Source organism: Bacillus rossius, chromosome 13 (assembly GCF_032445375.1).
Source record: "Bacillus rossius redtenbacheri isolate Brsri chromosome 13, Brsri_v3, whole genome shotgun sequence".
NCBI lineage: Eukaryota > Metazoa > Arthropoda > Insecta > Phasmatodea > Bacillidae > Bacillus > Bacillus rossius.
Window position 1 is genome coordinate 29,780,446 of NC_086340.1, and position 20,484 is coordinate 29,800,929.

The following is a 20,484-nucleotide window of genomic DNA, read 5'->3' on the forward strand; positions in this document are numbered from 1 at the left end:
CACTGACGAGTTCACTTTGGTACCTCTAATAAAACTAGATACTTCAAATTCTAAAATTATGCTATAGGCAATTAATTGACTAGCTTTGATTCCAAAATTATTGAAGTGTGAATCCTTCCTGGAATGTGATTGGCATCAGGGGCATAGGAATTGACGCAACACTACCTGCATACAATAAGTATGTAACTCTTGCTAGAATGTGTTAGTTTTTTTTTGTGTTCAGTTCAGTTCAGTTCTCTTCTCGAGCTAGTGTCTGAAAAAATAAAGATTGCACCACGGGAAGTAAGAAGTTACATTTTATTTAAAATTATTGCTAGGTAGTTAGTATACTTTGATGAGGCACCCTCTTGCTGTAGTTCTTGGTGTGTTAACACACGCGCACACGTACGTACGTTGCCAGCGGGAAGTTCGAAATGGAGGGTGTTGAAGGGAAGATAAGGGGGTTGGTTGAAATGGGCGAGGCGCATCACGCTTGAGAGAGGGCATAGCCCCGGTCTATGTCAATTTATTGACAATCTTTAAAAATAATTATGCTTATTTCCTTTATATGTACCAACATTATACTTTAAGGGATTAAAAAAAGGTATAAGATGGGGTTTGAAAATCTTATGTAAGCAGTGACCGTGCACTTCTTTTTTTCCAAATTATATATTGAACCGTAATTTTTGTCTTATTTTGAACATGTGTATGCAAATTTTCATCAAGCAGTACCAACGGTGGGAAAGAGGATTGAGAGTTGTTTTTTTTACTTTTTCCCTTTTTTTTTTTTTTATACATTAGTTGAAGGCAGTAATTTCCCACATAATTTCATCATATTGTGTCAAAAGTTCTGTTTTAAGTGGTGGGAATGGGGGTGGTTTTCCAAAATTGTTCAAAATTTCATCTAGACAGTGTGCAAATTACAACTGAATGAATAGTTTAGGAATGTGGAACAGACAGACAAACAAACAAACATATATATTAAATTAGTAAATTAGTTTATGTACAGTAGAACCTTGATTATCCGTAACCTGATTAACCAGGCATTCGGTTAGCCAGGTTCTCATTTAAAAATTAAGCATGTTTTTTTGGGGGGAGAACTAAGCCCGCATTAGGGAAGGGTCAAGAAATGAGTAAAACTAGAAACTATGTATTAAAAGTAGAAATGAATGGACAAAGAAACAGACTAGAATTGCCTGTGAGAAAAATACTAGTCCGGGATTAAGCTGGATTACAAGAACGGAACAACTGGCCTTCCTTCCTAGAGTCACTTCCTGCCCTTCGTGTCAGTAAAACTTGCACATTTGTTTTGTATAAATAACGTACAAAATTGTGCTGTATTATGTATAACCTAAATACATTTGAATTCAAGTATACGTGATTTTCGCTTATCCGTGCTGACACCCCCGCCCTCCCAATTACCCCAGTTAATCAGTTCTACTGTATTGCTATGGAACTTGAAGAAAATGGTAATGAAAAGTCAGGAATGAAGTTGAGCAGTTACGAAAAATGTTACACATTTTAAGTATTTTTAGTAATATTACACTGTGAATGGCTTGTATGTAGGAATGTACAATCAAATAGTAGTATTGCATATTTATAGAATGCATTTTTGACTTTTAAGAGCATTTATATTAAGAATGGTTTTGTGGTAGTCTCCTAATTTTTAACCTGGAGTGGTTATTTTTTGGCATGGTTTTCTGTGTGATGTATGGCCTTGGAGTGGTTGATGAAACTTATCTTTTTAAAATATACAAACAGTTAATATAGCTCTGTTTAAAATATTTTAAAATATACAAACTTTTTAAAATATACAAACAGTTAATATAGCTCTGTTTAAGTTTTATAAGGTTTGAAAATTGTATACTAGAGAATATTACACAATTTTTTTAGTATTTTAATATACTATAATTTGCTTATGCATTAAAGTACTACATATCAGTCATATTCGGTACAGTTTTTTTAACAAATTGTTTTGAAGACTTCTATGTAAATATATGTATCTGCTGGGGGCGGGCTTTTGTGTAAAGGTGATAATCACATGAAGAATGCTATTGTAGTAGTTTACTAGTTGTTACACTATTTACAATTTCCATACAGAGTGCCATCTTTATAGTGTTTATTCTCACCACCATTTAGCATTATTTAATGCTTTAAAAGGTGATAATTTTAGACAAGCATGTGTCATTATTATATTTGAGGCAATGCACCAATTGTTGTAAGTTAGTTACTTTAAAATTATATTGTACATTCACATAAACTTTTAATGTGTGAATTTCATACGGACATTTCTTTCTTAACTAAAGTTTTTAAGTCGGTTATATGGTTTCTAATAATAAATTTTAACCCCATCAGGTAAGTACTTTTTGACACTATGGTATGTCAAACATTTTTAATGGCTTTAAATTCAATAATTTGAATAATCAGTGATTGAGTAGGAGCTGATGATGGCCATGCTAAGTTTTGTTTTACTACTTATTGTTAACTCTTACCAACATCTATAATAATGAAGCACATATTACTTCCCAAGATCAATGCATCCCACGCTCCTACTCACAATTTTTCAATTGACAACAATCGGTACAAACCACATTGATGAAAGGGCGATTATCAGTAGGCAAATTTTTTTCCTGTATACCATTGCAGTTAATCTGGTTAAATAACTGTTGGAAGATTCACAGCAAATAGTATTTTACGTGTGATGTTTATAACTAAAATGTGTACTGGAAACAAAAACAAAATTACAGACGTCAGTACTCATTCAAGTCATTTCATTACGTGTGTGCATAATGCCAGTCAAATTATTTTTGTATGTATTGGTTATGATTACAATTTGTCAGTGCAAGGTAATATTTCAATAAAAACTCTCTAAGTAATTTTTTGCAGTACACAGTCCTATAGAATCCCAAGGATTTTACAAAACCATCACATGCTTTCGAAACAGGAAGCTGACACTTTGTTGTCCTTTCTGGCGTAACAAGTTTCCCAGTTTCTTTGTATTATTTTCATTTGCATTAAGAACACAGCTTATTAATATATCTATGAATTCAGTGGTGAAGTCTGCGGTTTTGTTCACAGACACACTTTTGTTTGTTGCCAAAGTTCGAAAAACTTTAAAAAAAAATATAGATATTATTTTGTGGTTTTTTTTTTAAAGACTCTGCACTCTGCCAGTCTCCTTCATTACTGCACCACCACCATCACAGTACCCTACACAGACTGCCAGACTAGCGAGTCTACGAGTTCACTGGTGCGGGTCGCTTGAGTGCCTATCCTGCGACTCACGGGGGCAACAGGCAGGGCAAGCCGGGCAGCTTCAGGTTAGGAAGTAAACTGGTTTTCTCATGGGCGAGTTTGGCACAGGGAAAGTTTCTGTCTCATGGTGCGCTGGTGTAGCAATGGCGGAACTTACTACCATGTGAACGAGAGAAAACTGAATGGCTTAGTGATTTTAATTTGCAGAAAATTGTAATGAATAACCCTTTAAAGGAAGAATATATGAATATTATGGCACAGTATGGCGGGGTAAAAGGGTATTTATTTTTTGAGTACAGTCAAGCCTCAATTCAAACCTGAAGGGACCATAATTTTGGTCACTTTGCAATAAAAAGGTTTATATTAACCACATACTATTAAAAAAATTTATCACAATTTTAAAATAATTTATCAATAAAATTCAAATTAAATTAAAAATATGTTTCTTGTTTAGGAAATGCATAAAACACATAATAAAAATAAAAAGAAAAAGAATATTCTCCAAGGAAACTTGCATCCAATTTTGGACAGCAACATATGTACTTTTTTTTAGGAATTGTAAAATACAATTTTAGGATGGCTACATATGTGGCTTTAAAAAAATTACTTTTTTATACTGTACTACTTTTTAAAGGATTTAAGACAGATAAACAAAAGGTTTATAAATTTCCTAAAAAAAAAAAAAAAAAAAAATGAATATTACCATCATTTTGGAATAATAAAATTTCTAAACTTTTATCCCCAACCTACAGTGAACCAAAGCAATAGCATCAGTATTATTTTGGTTGAAATTCACGTTGTTTTTTTACATTATTCTGGAGTATTTGTAATAACCATCTTTTACTTCATGCAGTTTTTTCATCTTTGGAACAAAAACAACTTTAGATTACATGATAACCATACTATTGTATTAAACAAATTATGTAGCACTATAACTCCTATGTAATTTCTAGGGACTGCGTAAATACTTTGTATTACCAGGATTTTTTTTAACAGGGTTTCGCTGTATTTCTAAAGGTTTTTTGTTTGGATACAGGATATATAGTTTCTAAACTGGTTTTTTGTACATTTTAATTATGTTTGCTTTAAATGTATGTATATATATGTGTCTATATATTATTTTTGTTCATCTTCGTGATCTTTCTGTTGCATTTTTTTTTCCCTTGTGAGGAAGCAGTTAATATTCTAATGTTAGCATCGGTACTTTCTACTAGACCGACTTTAGCACACAAACATAAAACAACACTAAGCATATTTCAAAACCACTAAGTGATAAATTTTAGGTATTTGTAATTCAAAAATTAAAAGTATTGGAAGATTTAGCGTATATTTAATATTTCAATTTTAAAATTGGTTGAATGCCACTGTTATCTAGCTGCAGAACCATGTAGTTTGCCTAACTTCGAACATTGATTTTCCTTAACCCCCTTGTAGAATTAACCTTACCTGCACCTAGCAGGGCCCCACGCCAGCCATTTTCATTTTTATGATGCTTGTTTGCCCATTTTTTTCTGTGAAAAATAAGGGTGTTAATGAGAAAACAAAAAAAAAATAATTGTATTTTTATTAACATCTAATTTAAAGTGCTGAACAATACATTTCGATTTCAATTGAGTTTTCATGATTTCATACAAATATAAACTTTTCACAGATTTTAATTCCTCGTATGACGCGATTTCACTGGAATTTTATCGGTGGCATTAATGAAACTAACCCAAGTTGAGTTAAATTAGAAACGATAACAGAGAAAAATTTAAATTCCAGGTTGGCTTGAAAACATTGCTTTCGAGAGTTTATTTTAAAATTAAAAATGTTCTGGCTTTTTCATTAGGGGGTCCCAGGTCCCCTGTAAGGCCCTTCTCCATGATGTTAGGACCCGTCTGAAGTAAGTGGCCCACTGCTGCTGCATCACTCGGCTTCATCTGCTGATGCAGGCTGTCTGCAGGTCACGCAAGGCACGAGAAAGTCCCTAAATAAACGGCAATGGTGCTGGAAACCATGAAACTTTAATTTCCAACAGCATTTTGCTAAGTTGCATTTTGTTTTTGGACACCTAACTTCAGTTTATAGTTGCACATTAGATTTAAATATTTGGCAACTGTTTACTTAAATTGTGTGGGGATTATCTCTGAAAAGGGCTTAACTTTATATCTTAAAAATCAGCACGTTATTGCAAATGGTAGTTCTGTTTAGTATTACATTTACTTATGTTAAATTTTTCTTATAAAATTTATAAAAAAACTACTCTTTGGTTTAAAAAAGGTCTTGAAAAAGTCCTAAATGTGGTTAACCATGTATTTGTAGACACCATGGAGGGTTTGTAAACCTCGCTGATATCCTTAAAAAGTCATTAATTTATCTTTAATTAAATTAGGGCCCTTTAAAGTCCTTTGATTTCACTAAGTATCCTTAAAATCTCCTTAGTAAATACTGATAGCGTACAAGTAATAGATAAATGTAGGTATTTTAATGTTCTTTTGTTTCTGACTTTTGCGCAGTGAATTTGGTGAATTTCGGGCCAAGTGATTACAATTTATGTATAAAAAACCTTTTGAATTTTTTTTTGTATTTTGTATTTCACCTTTATACTATGAAGGGCACATTTTACTGTCTAACTCGGAAATTATGAAGTAAATGTAATTTGTGATGAAAGTAAATTTTTGGGCTACAAATTTCAGCCGACACTATGTTTGGGTTAGATGTATGTTCTATAGATAAATCTGGACAATAGGGGCTCATCTGTAACAATTGAACTAACTTTTGGATTAAATTTTTTACTTCAGCTATTTAATATTGTTATTTTCTTATAGGGATTTGTGATGTTACAAATTGTTTTCAACCTCTTGATAGTGACGAAGGCAATGAAGTAATATTGTCCTTAAAACTCCTTAATTTTTGATCGAACAAGAGGGTACGAAGCATACCATAAGATATGTTTGAAATACGTATCATATTCACACACTATCTAAGATTATAACGTTCAATTAAATTGTTACATGCTGGAAAAAAATCTTTTATTTATGCCCATGCCTCTCTATCTACTAACAAGGATTTTTGTATGCTGTTTTTGACTTGGTTAGTAACCAGTAAACATATTTTTTAATCATGTGTATTTTGTGACATTGTCAGGCAAGAGTTAACAAAGAGTAGTCACTATAATGCTCCAAGTTCATGAAATATGATACCAAAGGGTCAAGTTTTACTTAAAAATTAAACTAAGAACTACCCAATTTTATGGCAAAACAGTCACACTCAAAACTGAGAGTAATTGTGGCTTCTTTACTACTTAACACGTGTAATATCGCCTTTGGCTATATGTTCAGTGAACTCGGGGATGAAAAAGTTTTAAATGAGTATAGATTAGCAGGTATTGTATTGTTTATATATTTTATCTTTATTTTTCTAACCATGAACAGTACTGCCAAAATGTTTAAAGAAGTCTCTCTAACAGTTGTGTAGCGGACATGGTACCTGTTTGTGCCGGGACTCTAGCTTGTTTTATTCTTCGTGGAGGAATTGCTCAATGGGCTGTAATTCGAGAAGTGCAAATTCTGAAAGTGGCCATTGAAAATATTTTGATCCCTGCATAGCTGCACATTATTATTCGTGGAACTTAAGATCCGATTGGTCTGATACATCCTACACTTAAAATTAATGTGCATTAAAAATGTGTTGTATACATAAGCTTATTTACATATTTTTCATCCTTAAGGTTAGTATAACAGTTGTACAATATTGGTAATCAAGAGAGATCCTGTGGAAGGAGTTCAGTGTTTGTATCGCGGACTGTGGTGTGATCGTTGCCGGGCTGTTCTCTTGCAGTTCTAAGCGTGTTAGCAGCCAGCATCACCCTTGAAATTGGCTGTCTGAACGCTTCCCAAGCCCTCTACCGCAGGTTGCTGTCGAACGTGATGCGCTTGCCCCAATCCATGTTTGACACGACCCCGATAGGTCGAATACTCAGCAGGTTCTCGTCTGACGTCAACTCTGTGGACTCGACGCTTCCTCGCACGTTACAAATGTGTGCTGGTAACATATTCAAGGTATGTCAGGTCAAGTGAAGACTTATTCGTGGGCTTGTGGCACTTCATGATTCAGTGTAAAGGTATTCTGGTTAGCTAGTACCACTTTATATTCACTTCATGTACATATGTACACACGTGGTACAAATTGTGTCTCAGAATTAGTGGTAGAACTCAAGCAAGATTCACACTGCATGTAGTGCTCAGAACTCAACTAGAGAAGCACTAGAGGGTGCTTTCCATCAAATGACATAAAGCGCAGTTCACAGAGCTGCCGTCATCTGTGCTGTGGATCTCCGCACGTGAATCACGAGGAGGCCGACATGCTTCACATGCTTGCGGGCGGCAATTCAAGGGCAGCGTAAAATTGTACCTGGAACGTTTCCCAACAAGACGCGTGCCAGATGCGAGAAACTTTGGGCAGTTAATGCCAACATCCCTGCGAATTGCAGGTGGAATGTCAGGTGTGCTAGAGGAGTGTGTGCTGTCTTTCCATCTGTCTTGTTCCTTATCATTTAACAACCCAGCACACACCACACTCTAGCGCTTCACTGGCAGAGTTCCGAGCGTACATTGTGTGGTGGTTTGTGCTTGTCCAGTTGTGTAACCCTTAAAATGTATGGGATGGTATTTTTTAAACATTCCATATGCAGATTTGAGAGAATGGTGGTGTTTACGCACATATTTTTTTGTGAATGCCGTTGTCTTTTTTGCTAATACTCAAGTTAAAAATTATTTTTGTGGTGAAATTAACTTCAACGAGGGTTGAGATTAGTAGGATCAGATATATACAGTCCAGTGCAAAGTTATTATGCTGCTTTCGCAACACGTAAGTTGGATGCATACCTTACAACATACAAGTTCTTCCTACCGACTGCAAGAACCTGTGCACATTTGATGAATATGACTCCTGGTTAGTGTTTTGTGTGGTTTACTCTTGGTGATTTTGTAATCTCAACAGTGAAGTAAGCTAAAAATCCAGATTGCCAAAGGTGACATAACCATGCTTTTCTGCACAGAACAGAAGCCGGGCGCTGGGAAATTGTCTGTGAGAAGCCTAAAAATGTGAAAGATGAGCCATGATTATATAATTTTACTGAAAGTTTTTAAATGTTTTCTGCTGTTAGATGTATGCGTTACTAGAGATGCATCATAGCCATACAATTTGTGAGTCTGTGGCACACATTGTGAAGGAACACTTGGAAATGCGAAAAAAAATTGTACGACCATGAGAAAAGGTAGGTAATCGTAACCTGGGAATTAATCAGAGACAACACCTCTTGTACCAGCATGGAACGATACAAGCAAGTGAAGAGATACTTTCACGTGCAATATTTAGCTGGAGGAATTGGTGAGATTGTTTGCAACAAAACTGAAATACTCGCCTTTATGAGCCTTTTGCGGGTCACCAGGAAATTTGGAAATTTCATCAGAACCCTAGCAATGGGACTGCAATGGTTATTTTCGTGGATGATTGTGATGGTTTTATTCTAACACAGGCTATACTACAGTACACAGTACTAAGAAATTTTTTGGGAACACAACCTTTGACCAGCATTGAGATAGAAATAGGCATACTTATGGCCAGAACCCATCAAAAATTTTGCAAGACAATGATCAAGTGCACTTCGAACAAGCTGTGATTTGGTTGTTGGGTCGTTAGAAGGTCTGAAAGTGCTCTACCATCCACCTCATTTAAGCCCCTTTGACTTTCACTTGGTCCCTGATCCAATACTATTCCAGAAATATTTGTTGCAGTATACCACTCTGTAAGATTAATCAGACTGACATCGACATCATTCTACAATGCACATTGTATAGTAGTCAATTCTTTTTATTTTACATTTTGGCCTTAGCTGTACTTTGCACAAACTTTGTACTTTTGATAGATGAAGTCAAGTATACAATCTTGGTTTGAATTGTATGTAAGAGTTATAGGTGTGTTCAAGTTACTGATGTTAGACCTTGATATATTCTGGAAAGTAAATCCTTTTAGTATGAACATGAGAACTTTCAAAAAGTAGGTATTATTGTTAGAATATTTTTGAATTTTTTTTGTGTAACTATAGCATAAAAATTAATTCTATTAAACAAAATTATTTCAAAATCTGTACCCTGATCATTCTTGTATGACTAAAATGAAAAAAAAAAAAAAAAAAAAAAATCCTTTTGGCACAGCCTACAGGCGTAAGTAGATTTAGAAGTACCCATTTCTTCTGAAAATATTTTGGAAACTTCTATAAAATTCTGGAACATTATAGAAACTTAATGTACCTATCATATTTATGTTCTCCGATATTACAAAATTTTTGATTAAATATTTTCTCTTTTTCCACACAGTGAAAATATTGACTATTTTTAATTCATTGTAGCCACCATTGAATAACTTAGAATGAATTTCATATTATATGCCAAATCAGGTACTATATAATTGTTTTAACTTTCAAACACTATTTTTTATCCCTTGCACTAATAACGTGGCGTATAAAAATTTTCTTTGCAACAAGGTTTAAGATAATATTAAGTTGTTTTAAAATAAATTTGAATAATTTTGATACTAAGAAATTTTTAATTTTTTAAAATTTCAACCCATGTTTTTACTGTAATAATTTGTTTAAAAAAACTTGTTTCAGCCAAAGTTTTAGATGAAGTTTAGAATTTATACTATAAATTATAACAGATTTGATAGTAAATCTATTAAAAATGTAATGATCATTTTTTTACTTTCAAATATTGTTATTTCCACCCCTTGCAGAAAATTTGATTAGATAAAAATTTATTTTAACAATAGTTTTAGTCTAGTTAATATTTAGAAAGTTACACAAAAATAAGAATGGATTCAATAGTGTACATGGTTGGGAAGTTTTGTTTATTTTCTCATTCCAACCCAGGTATTTTCAACCCCTTGCAATAATGGTTTGTTTTATCAAAAATGTGACGGACAAAAGTTTTAGATAAAAATTATAAGATTTACAAACAATTAAAACAGATGTGATTGTGTGCCAACTAAGGGAGTTAAGAATTTTTTGTCGTACAACCCCTGTTTAGTCCATCCCTTGCTGTCATTGTAGGCCATATAAAAAAATTATTTCAGACAAAAGTTGTAGATAATAATTAAATGTTTTAAAATAAATTAGAATGAATTTGATGGTGTACATGGTACGTAAATTGTGAATTTTTAAAAATTCTACCCATGTTTTTTCAAACCCTTGTAGTTATGGTTGGTGGTATCAAAAACCTTTTAAGATACTCCTACGAGTTATAGTTCAAACGGATGTGATAGTTTTCCACATAATATGAGTTACAGCAATTTTTCTGTTTTTCAAAAAACTTTTCCCGTTTCTACCCCTTTAGTCAAAACTCGCCCAAGATTTTCTACTACTAGATTTTATGTATCAGTTTGGAAGTGATTTGTGAAAAATTGCAACAGATGGTAACAACTATGATAGGTAGTATTTTTTTGAAATTTACTTATAAAAATAAAATGGCTGCTTGGCGACTACGCACATTAAAACTTTAATAATACACTTTACAATGAAACTAAACAAAGCACACAATAGAAGTTCACAATAATAATAATAATAATAATAATAAAGCACACAATGGAAGTTCACAATAACAAAAACAAACGTAGCGACAAAAAACCTGCAAAGAGTCTTGTAGTTTTCCGAGACATAATTTATTCGTTATTACTCCTCCCCATCTCCTCTACCACCAAGCGCTCCACTCCTGATCATTGCTCTATCCGTTATTCTCTGATTGGTCATTGCTGTACCATTCTGGCTGTAAAAAAGTTTCACTGAGAAAAAAACTTACTTGAATAGATTATTTATTTGCAGTATGCTTTGGATAGTGCTGAGCTTTAAAAGCTTAAATTATGTTTGGCTTTTGTCCGCTTCTTCTTTCTCAATCCAACCAAACATTGCAATGTCATCAGTGTTAATTTATTGTATATTGTCTGTAAAAAGTAAATACACATTTTATAATAACATATAATTTATAATCGTAATTTCTGCAACCAACCTGCATAGCTTTTATTTGTAGTATCTAAATACTGTTCTTTATGTGTAAATATTAATATTTTAATTTGCTTGTCCTTTATATTAATGGTTTTTAGTTTATATATTATAAAAAAATTAGCATAATATATTCTTACAAATAATACACAAAATATTTTGCCTGCATTTTGGCAGACATGTATTTTTCTACATTAATTATTGAGTTAACAGCAAGAGTGAGAATGTATTTTTAAGCATTTTATATAAATATAACTGAGGAATACAGTAACCTTTTTGAGTGAGGGAAGCTAGTGCATTAAATGGTTGCCATTGAATTATGCAATTTATTATCTTTTTCCTCATTTTTCTGAATTTACATATTGCTTCTAACTGCAACTGAATTAGTTTACTTTATCACATATGCAATTAGGTAAATGTATATATCTTAAGGAACAATATTTTCTCATATGTTGTCAAACTTAATAACAAATGGTCAGTTATTTATAATTAAATTAATTCAGTTCTTTAATTAACTTTGGAATTCTGTAATTCAAACACTTTTCTGTAGCTCAAGATGAGGTAGATGATTGGATGATTATTGTTATTTTTGCATCAAAGCTCGGTTTCACAGTATGAGATAGTTATTTCATTTCCTTGTCAGTATTTTCATTAAAGGATATTATAAATTTATTCCGTAACTCTCTAGCATGTTTTGTTGGGTCATGAATTTTGTCACCAGATATTTGCTGAACATTGTTTTTTAACTGAATCACTAGTAGATAAAATTTAGTGAATATTAAATTAAATTGAAATTTCCAATATCAAAAATTTAGTTAATGTCAGTTGAAATAATTTGAGGGAAAACATAAAGTGAACGAGAGGTATTGTGATTAATTTACAGTAGTGACGAGTAAATGACATAACCATGTGAGACCGTGGTTATAGTCAGCTGGTCATTTTCCAGTTCCTTCTTTGATGCTGTTATGTTGCTTTTTCTTTTCTCTTCTCTTCCCTTCCTGTTGTGTTGCTTCTGTCGGCCCGGCGGTGACGCGTGGGGTTGGTTGTTCTTGCAGCGGTGGCGACAGTGTTTAGCACCCTGGTCCCCGAGCTGGGATGCTGGGTGGCCGCGGGCGTCTTGCATCGCAGCTTGCTCACTGCCGTGTTTCGTGCCCCCCTCTTCTTTTTTGACACCACGCCGGTCGGGCGGATTTTGAACCGCTTCGCGAAAGACGTTGACGTGCTGGACGACACCTTCCCAGAGCAATTGACCGATTGGCTTTATTGTTTTTTCGAGGTAAATTTTCCAGTGTGTTTATCAGACCATGGATCGTTATTAAATGAAAGAAACTGTGTTATGAATTGTTTGCTATTTATGCCCGTAGCAGATCTGTTAGAAGTAGAAGTTTTCTCTTGCTAATAAGTTGCTTCTGTTTTTTCAGTGGAAAGAAGGGTAGTGGTGGCCTGACTTAACGTATGTACGGTATTTCTGTGTCCACTCATCGTATATTTTTTTATTTATTTAGTGTTAAAAATCTTAATTGCTGTTACTAAGGCAAAATCTTTATATGGGGTGATTAAATTAGTTACAAGATAGTTTTCAATGGCATTCATAATAATTCACAGATATTTAATTTTAAAATCTAAAGAACCATCTTTGTGCCTGTAATGTTTTTTTTTATATAGTTTGCCAGAAGTTTGTACAAGGGTGGTCATCTGACAAACTGAGAAAATACAATTGGAATTGCTACCAGTCTGAACAAACAGTGGTGTGTTGGTTGTGCCTAAATATTTTCAAGCATTTCTCATGTTTACTTTTGTGTTCGTTGCTCTGGTTCTACTTGGATTCTACCTTCACTACTGTTTTTATTCTGTAATCCAGTCTTGAAACCATCTTTGATTTTGCCTGTCGTTTTAAGCTCATAGTTTCATAGTGGTTTTGCCTGAACTTGTAAACATCCACTAAAATAATGATTTTCCTCATTAAAATATTAAAATTTTTAGTAATCATTATTGAGTTAACTTTTGCAAGATACGTATAATGTTTTGCCACCTTAATTTTTTGTGAAGTGACATGCTTCTTCATGTAGCTTTTTATCCTGCATTTGAATATGACTAATTTTTTTGCACAGTTGCTCAATTTCATATTTGTTTATTAATATCTAAAATAGCGTAAATTATTTTTGCTTTGACAAATTTTTTGCTACTGGCCTTGGTAATGTAGTGGTTACCATACGAAACTTCAAGCCTTGTAGCATTGGTTATGAGATTCAGTTCAGGCATGTTTGAGTTCAGGATTAGTTAGTTTGTAAGCCATCTCCAATAAGCCCTCTTGCATACAATAGGGATGTTATAACCTCAAAAAAATTGCAAATACATTTTGACAGAAATATATATGCTAATTTAGTATTGCATGACAGTCTGGTGTTTGTCATTAACTACAATAGTTGTATTACTAATTTTTTCTATTTAATATAAAAATATTTCTTACCGAATGTTATCCTCAATAACAGTCAAAATTAACTGGTAATGGGTGTAGATGTGAGTGAGGGTTTATATTGTGACACTGTGTGCTGTGTGGCAACATACAACATGATGAACAACTCGCAGGCTTTGTTCGCCGCAGGATTGTTGGCATACGGAGTTGTGTCTCACGTAGGAGATGCAGGGATAGTTCAGTGAAGAGTGTGTGTTGATGATCACGGACTGGAACCCCACCACCACGGAGGAGGATAGACACATGCAGTACACACTGACAGGTACTGAGTCAGCAAACTGCAGAGCGCTGTTGCAACATCAAGAAGACTTCTGCCAGTGGCGTCAGACCCCACCACCTGCGGAGAGAAACGTCCGCTCGCTGCCCAAAGTTGCGACGTCCGCGAACTCTCCAAGTACTCGAGATCATCTGTACCGACTGCAGTGGGTGGAATGTGAATACTGAAAGGCAAATTCGTAACAGTTCATCGTTTAGGATTGACTTGGTTCGACTTCAGCCTGTCGAATCACGATAGTCGCATAGTTTCTCGATGACTTTATGATGATGGACACCAAGCTTTTCTCACTTAGCATCATCGTACCAGTCTGAGTGTTATCATTATTTGGGGCGCCATTAAATACACCGTGGAATCCTCTCCACTACAAATTCAGGGATTGCTCACCAGCCGAGACTTCAGTGATTTTTCACTGCCAGAGATGGCACCCTTTATTAACACTATCCTGGGGCAATTTTCAGTGAGATAGTGCCTGGTCCCTTGTCTTTTGACTTTCACATCAGATTGTTCCATGCTGTAGCATATTGTAAGAAAGGGGTGGTTTCAGTTTTATTAACTTTGCTGCATTTATTATTTTTGAGAGAATAAATAGTTTAACCATGACAATAGACCTACATGGAATATAATTGTTGACGGGTTATTGTGTATTCACTGCAGATATCGAAATCAGGAAGCTATTAGCTTTAAAAAATTACTGGTTCTGCCCCCGTTGGTTCTACATGGAACACTGCTGCTCTAGCAACTGCCAAGAAACTTGGGTCTCGTGTCGGCGCAGCTTTTTCCAGTTCAGTCACAGCGAGACGATCCTTTGGAAAGTGTTGGAACCTGCAGAGGCTCTGGTGACTTGCACTCTCTGGCATCGCCCACTACTGTCCTTGTGTGGCTCTGAAAACTGTAACGTACATTAGCTCCTGCAATGGTCCTTGAGCAACGTGTTAAAGTGTCATTGCCATAGCTCCAGTATTTCTGTGTAGTATGTGTGTTTTGACAAAAAAAAAATGCAAAGTGCATTATTTTTATTGTTTATATAATTTTAAAAATCAAAATTAAAAATTTTAATATGAGAAGTGACTAAAAAATTTATTCTTGGGCATGTGTGTGTGTGTTTATAGAACCACGTTTACAGGCTGTTTGCTTTTATTTGTTGGTGGGAATTAAAAATTTTTTTTATGGTTTCGGTGGGGTACTTATGCCCCTGATTTATATGTCCTTAATGTGGTAACAATTGTTTGATTGTGATTTTTATGTAATAAAAAGTTATTACATGTTTAAGGCAATATATTTTTTAAGTTTCTATATAAGTTATTTCTCTGTTAATAAAATACCTGCAGGTGTAAAATATAGGTTGTATAGCCCAGCAGTTTAAAAGACATGCAAATTTTCCACATTTTTGCAGTGAAACTTGTTTGCTGAGGGGTCTACAATTTTTTTTGAGTGTTACGAAAATTCCGATCGCATGAGGGGAATATTTATGTACGTGGTGAAGCAACCGGTAGAGGAGGAGAGTGCGTCAGCGGCGACGCCACTCCAGCGCATGCATTAGCGGTCAAATAGGAATACGGCAAGGAGGGGAGGATGATAGATACGTAGCGAAGCATGTTGTATGCTAGTTGTAACTGCCGGAAGGGAAGACGGTAGAGGACAGGTAGAAATGACACAGCAGTGATGCTACGGAATTCTCGTAACGCTGCTTGTGTTTGTCTGCTCCTCAGTTTTCGTAACGGGTAACGATTGACGCAACCATATTTATTTTATTTTATTTTGAGTATCTACCATTTATTTATTTGTGTAGAAAAGAGTTATTTATTTTTGCAATTAACTATATAAGTATCATTCATGTTTATATGAATAGTGTGATTGAAAAATGTAAATAATGTATCTCTGTACCTGATAAACAATAAGTTTCAATTCTGTCATTCGTGAACTCCACACACACAATTTTTATGTCTCAAATGGAGACATTTGATGCCTGTCACAATCGACTTATCGTTTTGCACACTTTATTCACAGGTGTTGTTTCGTGAACAAAATCATCTGATTGACTGTAGCCTGATGTTTTACAATTTCAATTCAAGGAACTGGGATACATTTTTAACAGTCCAGCAATTGAACATTCCCTTAAATCACCCCCTTCCCCCATCTTATTTATTTGTTGACAGTTACAAACAATTTAATGTATCTACTATTTAAAAAAACAAAACAATTTACAGTCGAATTCAAACTATACTTTGTATTAATTGATGTAAAATAAGGCATCTTCTTTTAATTTGTGTGTATAAAAGGATAAAGTGTTATTTGATGCACAAAAAATTATTTATATTCTGTTTGGTGCTTCTCGCCATTTAGGAAGTGATTTGTGAAGTTTGCTTTCATGTAGTGATTCATTTAATTTTTATGAAAGAAATATATAAAAAAGTATATTCGGGTAATGCTTTTCATATGCTTTTCTCTATGTGGGTGTTGTGTGTGTATGTGAAGAGGGAGAAGAGAAATTTATATATAAAGAGATATAAGGAGAGATGAACTGATGGACATATAGTCAAGGAGATAGAAACTGAGAGAAAAATATATGTATACACACACATACACACACAGATATGTTGTGAGACACGTGTATAAAGGTACAATAGGCGCAGGATATCTAGAAGCTTGGGACCTGTAACAGATTTACACTAGTGGGGGGTGCGACAAAGGAGGGAGGGAACAAGGTGGGGAGGCAACCATCGAGTCTATATTGAAACTAAAAACATTCACTTCTCACCTGACCTATTCACTGCTCACTGGCAATGGAGCGATGCCTTCCATTTCATAGCTTGAATAACCTGTATTACAGTCGTCATCACTACTATCACTGCCGCTGTCACTGTCCACACCTCCTAGGTTAATAATAATGCAATAAATTTCTACGTAGAAATGTGCATCCCGGTCGTAATACTTGTTTTCAAGTTTTTTCACGTACTCGCAGTTTGGTCTCCAGTCGTCTGCCCCCATACTGTTAAATGTTTCTTCGCAGAGCTTTTACGTCTCGTAAATTACACGTTACATTGTGCGATGCAACTTTGCTTTTCACTTTTGCGCATATATTTTCGATGGGATTTAAGTCAGGGTGATATGGTGGCAAACGCAGTGTTGTATGCCCGTAACATTTCAAAATTTCATCTACTGAATAAACGGTTTGCTTCGGCTTATGCTGCTTAGTAATTGCGTAAAGTGTTGGCTTGAGCATGTCATCTGCAAAAGGAGTACCATGCTCTCGCAACCACTGTCGCATGTCGTGTTTAGTCGAGTTAGATGTTGGCGACTTATTTATCTTGACGTGATACGGTGCATTGTCTAGAACAACAACAGTATTAGCAGGAATATTGGGTATAAGTTTTTCTTTTACCCACTTTTCTTAGTTTTGTTGATTCATGTTGTGATGGTAGTCTCCTGTACCCTGTTGAGATTTCCACATCACTAAGGCATTAGGGACAAAAACATTTTCACCGCCAGCATGAACCATTATTAGACTTTGTCCTTTAGAAACAGGTGTCAAAAGGCCGTGGGTTGAGTCATCACTCCAGGATTTCTGTTGCACATTGGACGACAAAACATAAGACTCATCCATGTACACAGTATTACGATTTTCGTTTCTGAAATGTATATTTCTCAAATACTCAGTTTGCTTGTATCGTATATCAGACTTTTCAATCAAAATGAGACGTTGCAACTTAGTTTTTCGCCACCGAAAACCAAACCTTTTTAAAATTTTCTGTAAAGTTGCATTGCAACCTTGGAAATTAATGTCCTGTTGCAGTTTTATTCGTATTTTTTTACTCTGTGGGGACACATTTTTCAGTTACATAAAAATTATATACAGTTCTGTGAAGTACTGCTTGGTCAAAATTATCTAGGTCGTATTTACATGTCTTCTGTCTCATCTTATCAGGTGTAACGAAAGAACATCCTTCTCCGATGCTGAACTTTTTTGCTTCCACTTTTATTCTCTGCACTGCGCTACGAGACACGCCAGTAGCTGTAGCTGTCCTTAACTGTGTCTTTTCTTTTGGAATACAGTAGATGGTTCTATAGTTTTAGCGTCATTCTCCATAAATGACAATACATTATAAATTATTTCACAAGCTTGCGAATGCAGTTTCTTCCCCTTCACTGTCGATAATACTGGTGGCATCGTGATAACAAAACCCATAACAAATTAATTTATTTAGCCACCCACACGAAAGTGTTTCATAACACAAGACGATATTAACACTAGTAACAATAATTAAAAGACAAAGTGTTTTAAAGTCCGGACCGATTACAGTAAAACCATGTTTAATATAAATTAATCACAACACCAAAAGCATATAATGTAGCGAATTCAGATGACTAAGCGCAAACAAAATAGGACAGTCCAATCTGGCTGAATCCTGCACAGAAACTACAGAAAAAGGTTTATATTTTCTGGTCCGATAGTATGAGCCTAACCCAAGCGCTCTGCGCATGCGCGGTCACGTGATAAACCCCCTCGCAAGCATACTGCGCATGCGCAGTCACAAGGTTAACCTCCTCCAAGCGCCAACTTGCCCTGGCTGTAACTGTTACTAGGCTTCTAGATATAATGCACCTACTGTAGATAAAGAGATAATTTATTAGATATATAATTTTTAGATTAATGGATATCGAGATATACATGTGTTGTTTTTTTTGTTTTTCTCTTTAATTATTATTTTTTTTTTAAATCCTGATTTTTCAACTCACAACTGTGCTTCTGTTGCTGCAGGTTACTGTGTTAAGTAGTTCAAGGAGACTATCCTTGCTGTTTATTTATCATTCTTTTAGTGGTCTGAAACACCTTTTTTTAAGTTAGTGCACATTCATTGACTTAGTAAAAAAAATAAAGTACATGTATCAGTAGGAAGTCTTGTCTAGTACATCAGAATAATATTTTGGTTGGTTTATTTAATAAGTAGAGAACTTTATACTCATGAAATCATATTTAAACACAAAAATATCTTTCCAGGTGGTGGCAACATTATTTGTGATCAGCTATTCTACTCCAATATTCATCGCTGTTATTATACCAGTTGGATTCTTATATTACTTCATTCAGGTTAGTATAATTTTTTTCTCGCTACTGCTGGTATTTTATTGTTTTTATTGGTCACATTTAAGGCTGATCAAGGGTTAGTTCATGTACTAAATTAACTTTTAAAAAAGCACAATCATCTATAATGTGTTTGTTATTAGAACCCAGAATCTCTACCATCGCTAAGAGGGTTGTCTTTGAAAACAAGGGTGCATGTGTTATTTGATCATGTGTATATGCAGTCATAAGAGGTTAGACCTGCGCAATGCTTCAACTGAGAAAATCATTTGTAGCTCTTTTTAATATTCAATTTGACTTTGCCCGGAAATTTGCAATTTGTTTTATTTTAAGCTTTGGTTGTGATGCAAAGCTTCTGTCCTGATGTGAAGCTTCGTTTTTGTTGTAAAACTGTAAAACATGAAAGCCTAAGATTTACTAATGAAACTATTTATTTATTTTTTGTGTGAGGTATCTTTTGCTTGAATAAAGTTGGTTACTTAAAAAAAAAGAGGGCACTCATTTTTGTTAATATTCCGTTAATGTTAATATAATGCATGGTTATTTTATAATTGATTAATCACTTAATAATTTTAAACATTACAAATGATATAGGATTATGTTTTTATTTCAATCCTGTGTTTAAAAAAATAAAAGTAATACAGCTTCGCCGAGAATAATATTCACAATTTGATTTGACTTCACAAATATTTTAAACATTCAATTAGATATTCACGTCGCACAGGCCTACTAATGATTTACTAGAACATCTCACTATACATTACACAATGATTGAATATTTCTAGTTCATATAATTAAAAAAAATTGCATGTTGCTTCATTGTCTAAGGCGATGTCATCATGGACAGCTGCTTTACTCAACAGACTTGTTGTTACAACCAGCCAGTGTGGAGTTGTGACGAGCGGTGTAATAGCAGCAAGTGATGAGTGCTTTTGGCGGGGGAAAGGGGATGATACCTGAGAAAACTTTTCTGCTCATAGCAATTTGTGCAAAATTTTTCCTTGCTAAAAATTTAGTTCAGGTTTGTTGGAGTACAAACCCACAGGTCACGTATGTTGGAGACGAGTGGTTTGACCACGTCAATGCCTTGTTCCCGTTGTTTTATTTAGTTCGTTTCAGATTAGTTTACTTCTCGTAGAGACGAGTGGCTAAATTGAGTCTCTACTCGGTGCAGAAAAAAATGTCTTGTTATTGTAGCCAATCCATGGAAAAGTGAATGTGGTCTGAAACTCGTTCGAATGCTTGTTCGGTTGAAAGTCAATGAAATAATGGACTTTTTGAAACATAGTTTTTCACGTAAAATAATTTAGTACATGTTTGTAAGTTCTATAAAACATTTTTGCTGCATGGCAGAACTGTAATTTGAATATTCTCTG

At 34.5% G+C, this 20,484-nt stretch overlaps 1 protein-coding gene across 4 annotated transcripts in view; it reads left to right on the plus strand.

Moving 5' to 3' along the window:
• The window catches only part of LOC134538418 (multidrug resistance-associated protein 1-like), a 190,034-nt gene that overhangs the window by 121,322 nt on the left and 48,228 nt on the right, over positions 1-20,484 (plus strand). For 2 of the 4 annotated variants that reach the window (XM_063379726.1, XM_063379725.1), the window contains 2 exons: positions 12,328-12,548; positions 19,025-19,114. In XM_063379726.1, coding sequence (XP_063235796.1) covers positions 12,328-12,548; positions 19,025-19,114 — 311 coding nt within the window. Of the gene's footprint in view, positions 1-7,056; positions 7,278-12,327; positions 12,549-19,024; positions 19,115-20,484 lie in introns of all 4 variants that reach the window. The other 2 variants (XM_063379724.1, XM_063379723.1) reach the window with 2 other exon arrangements.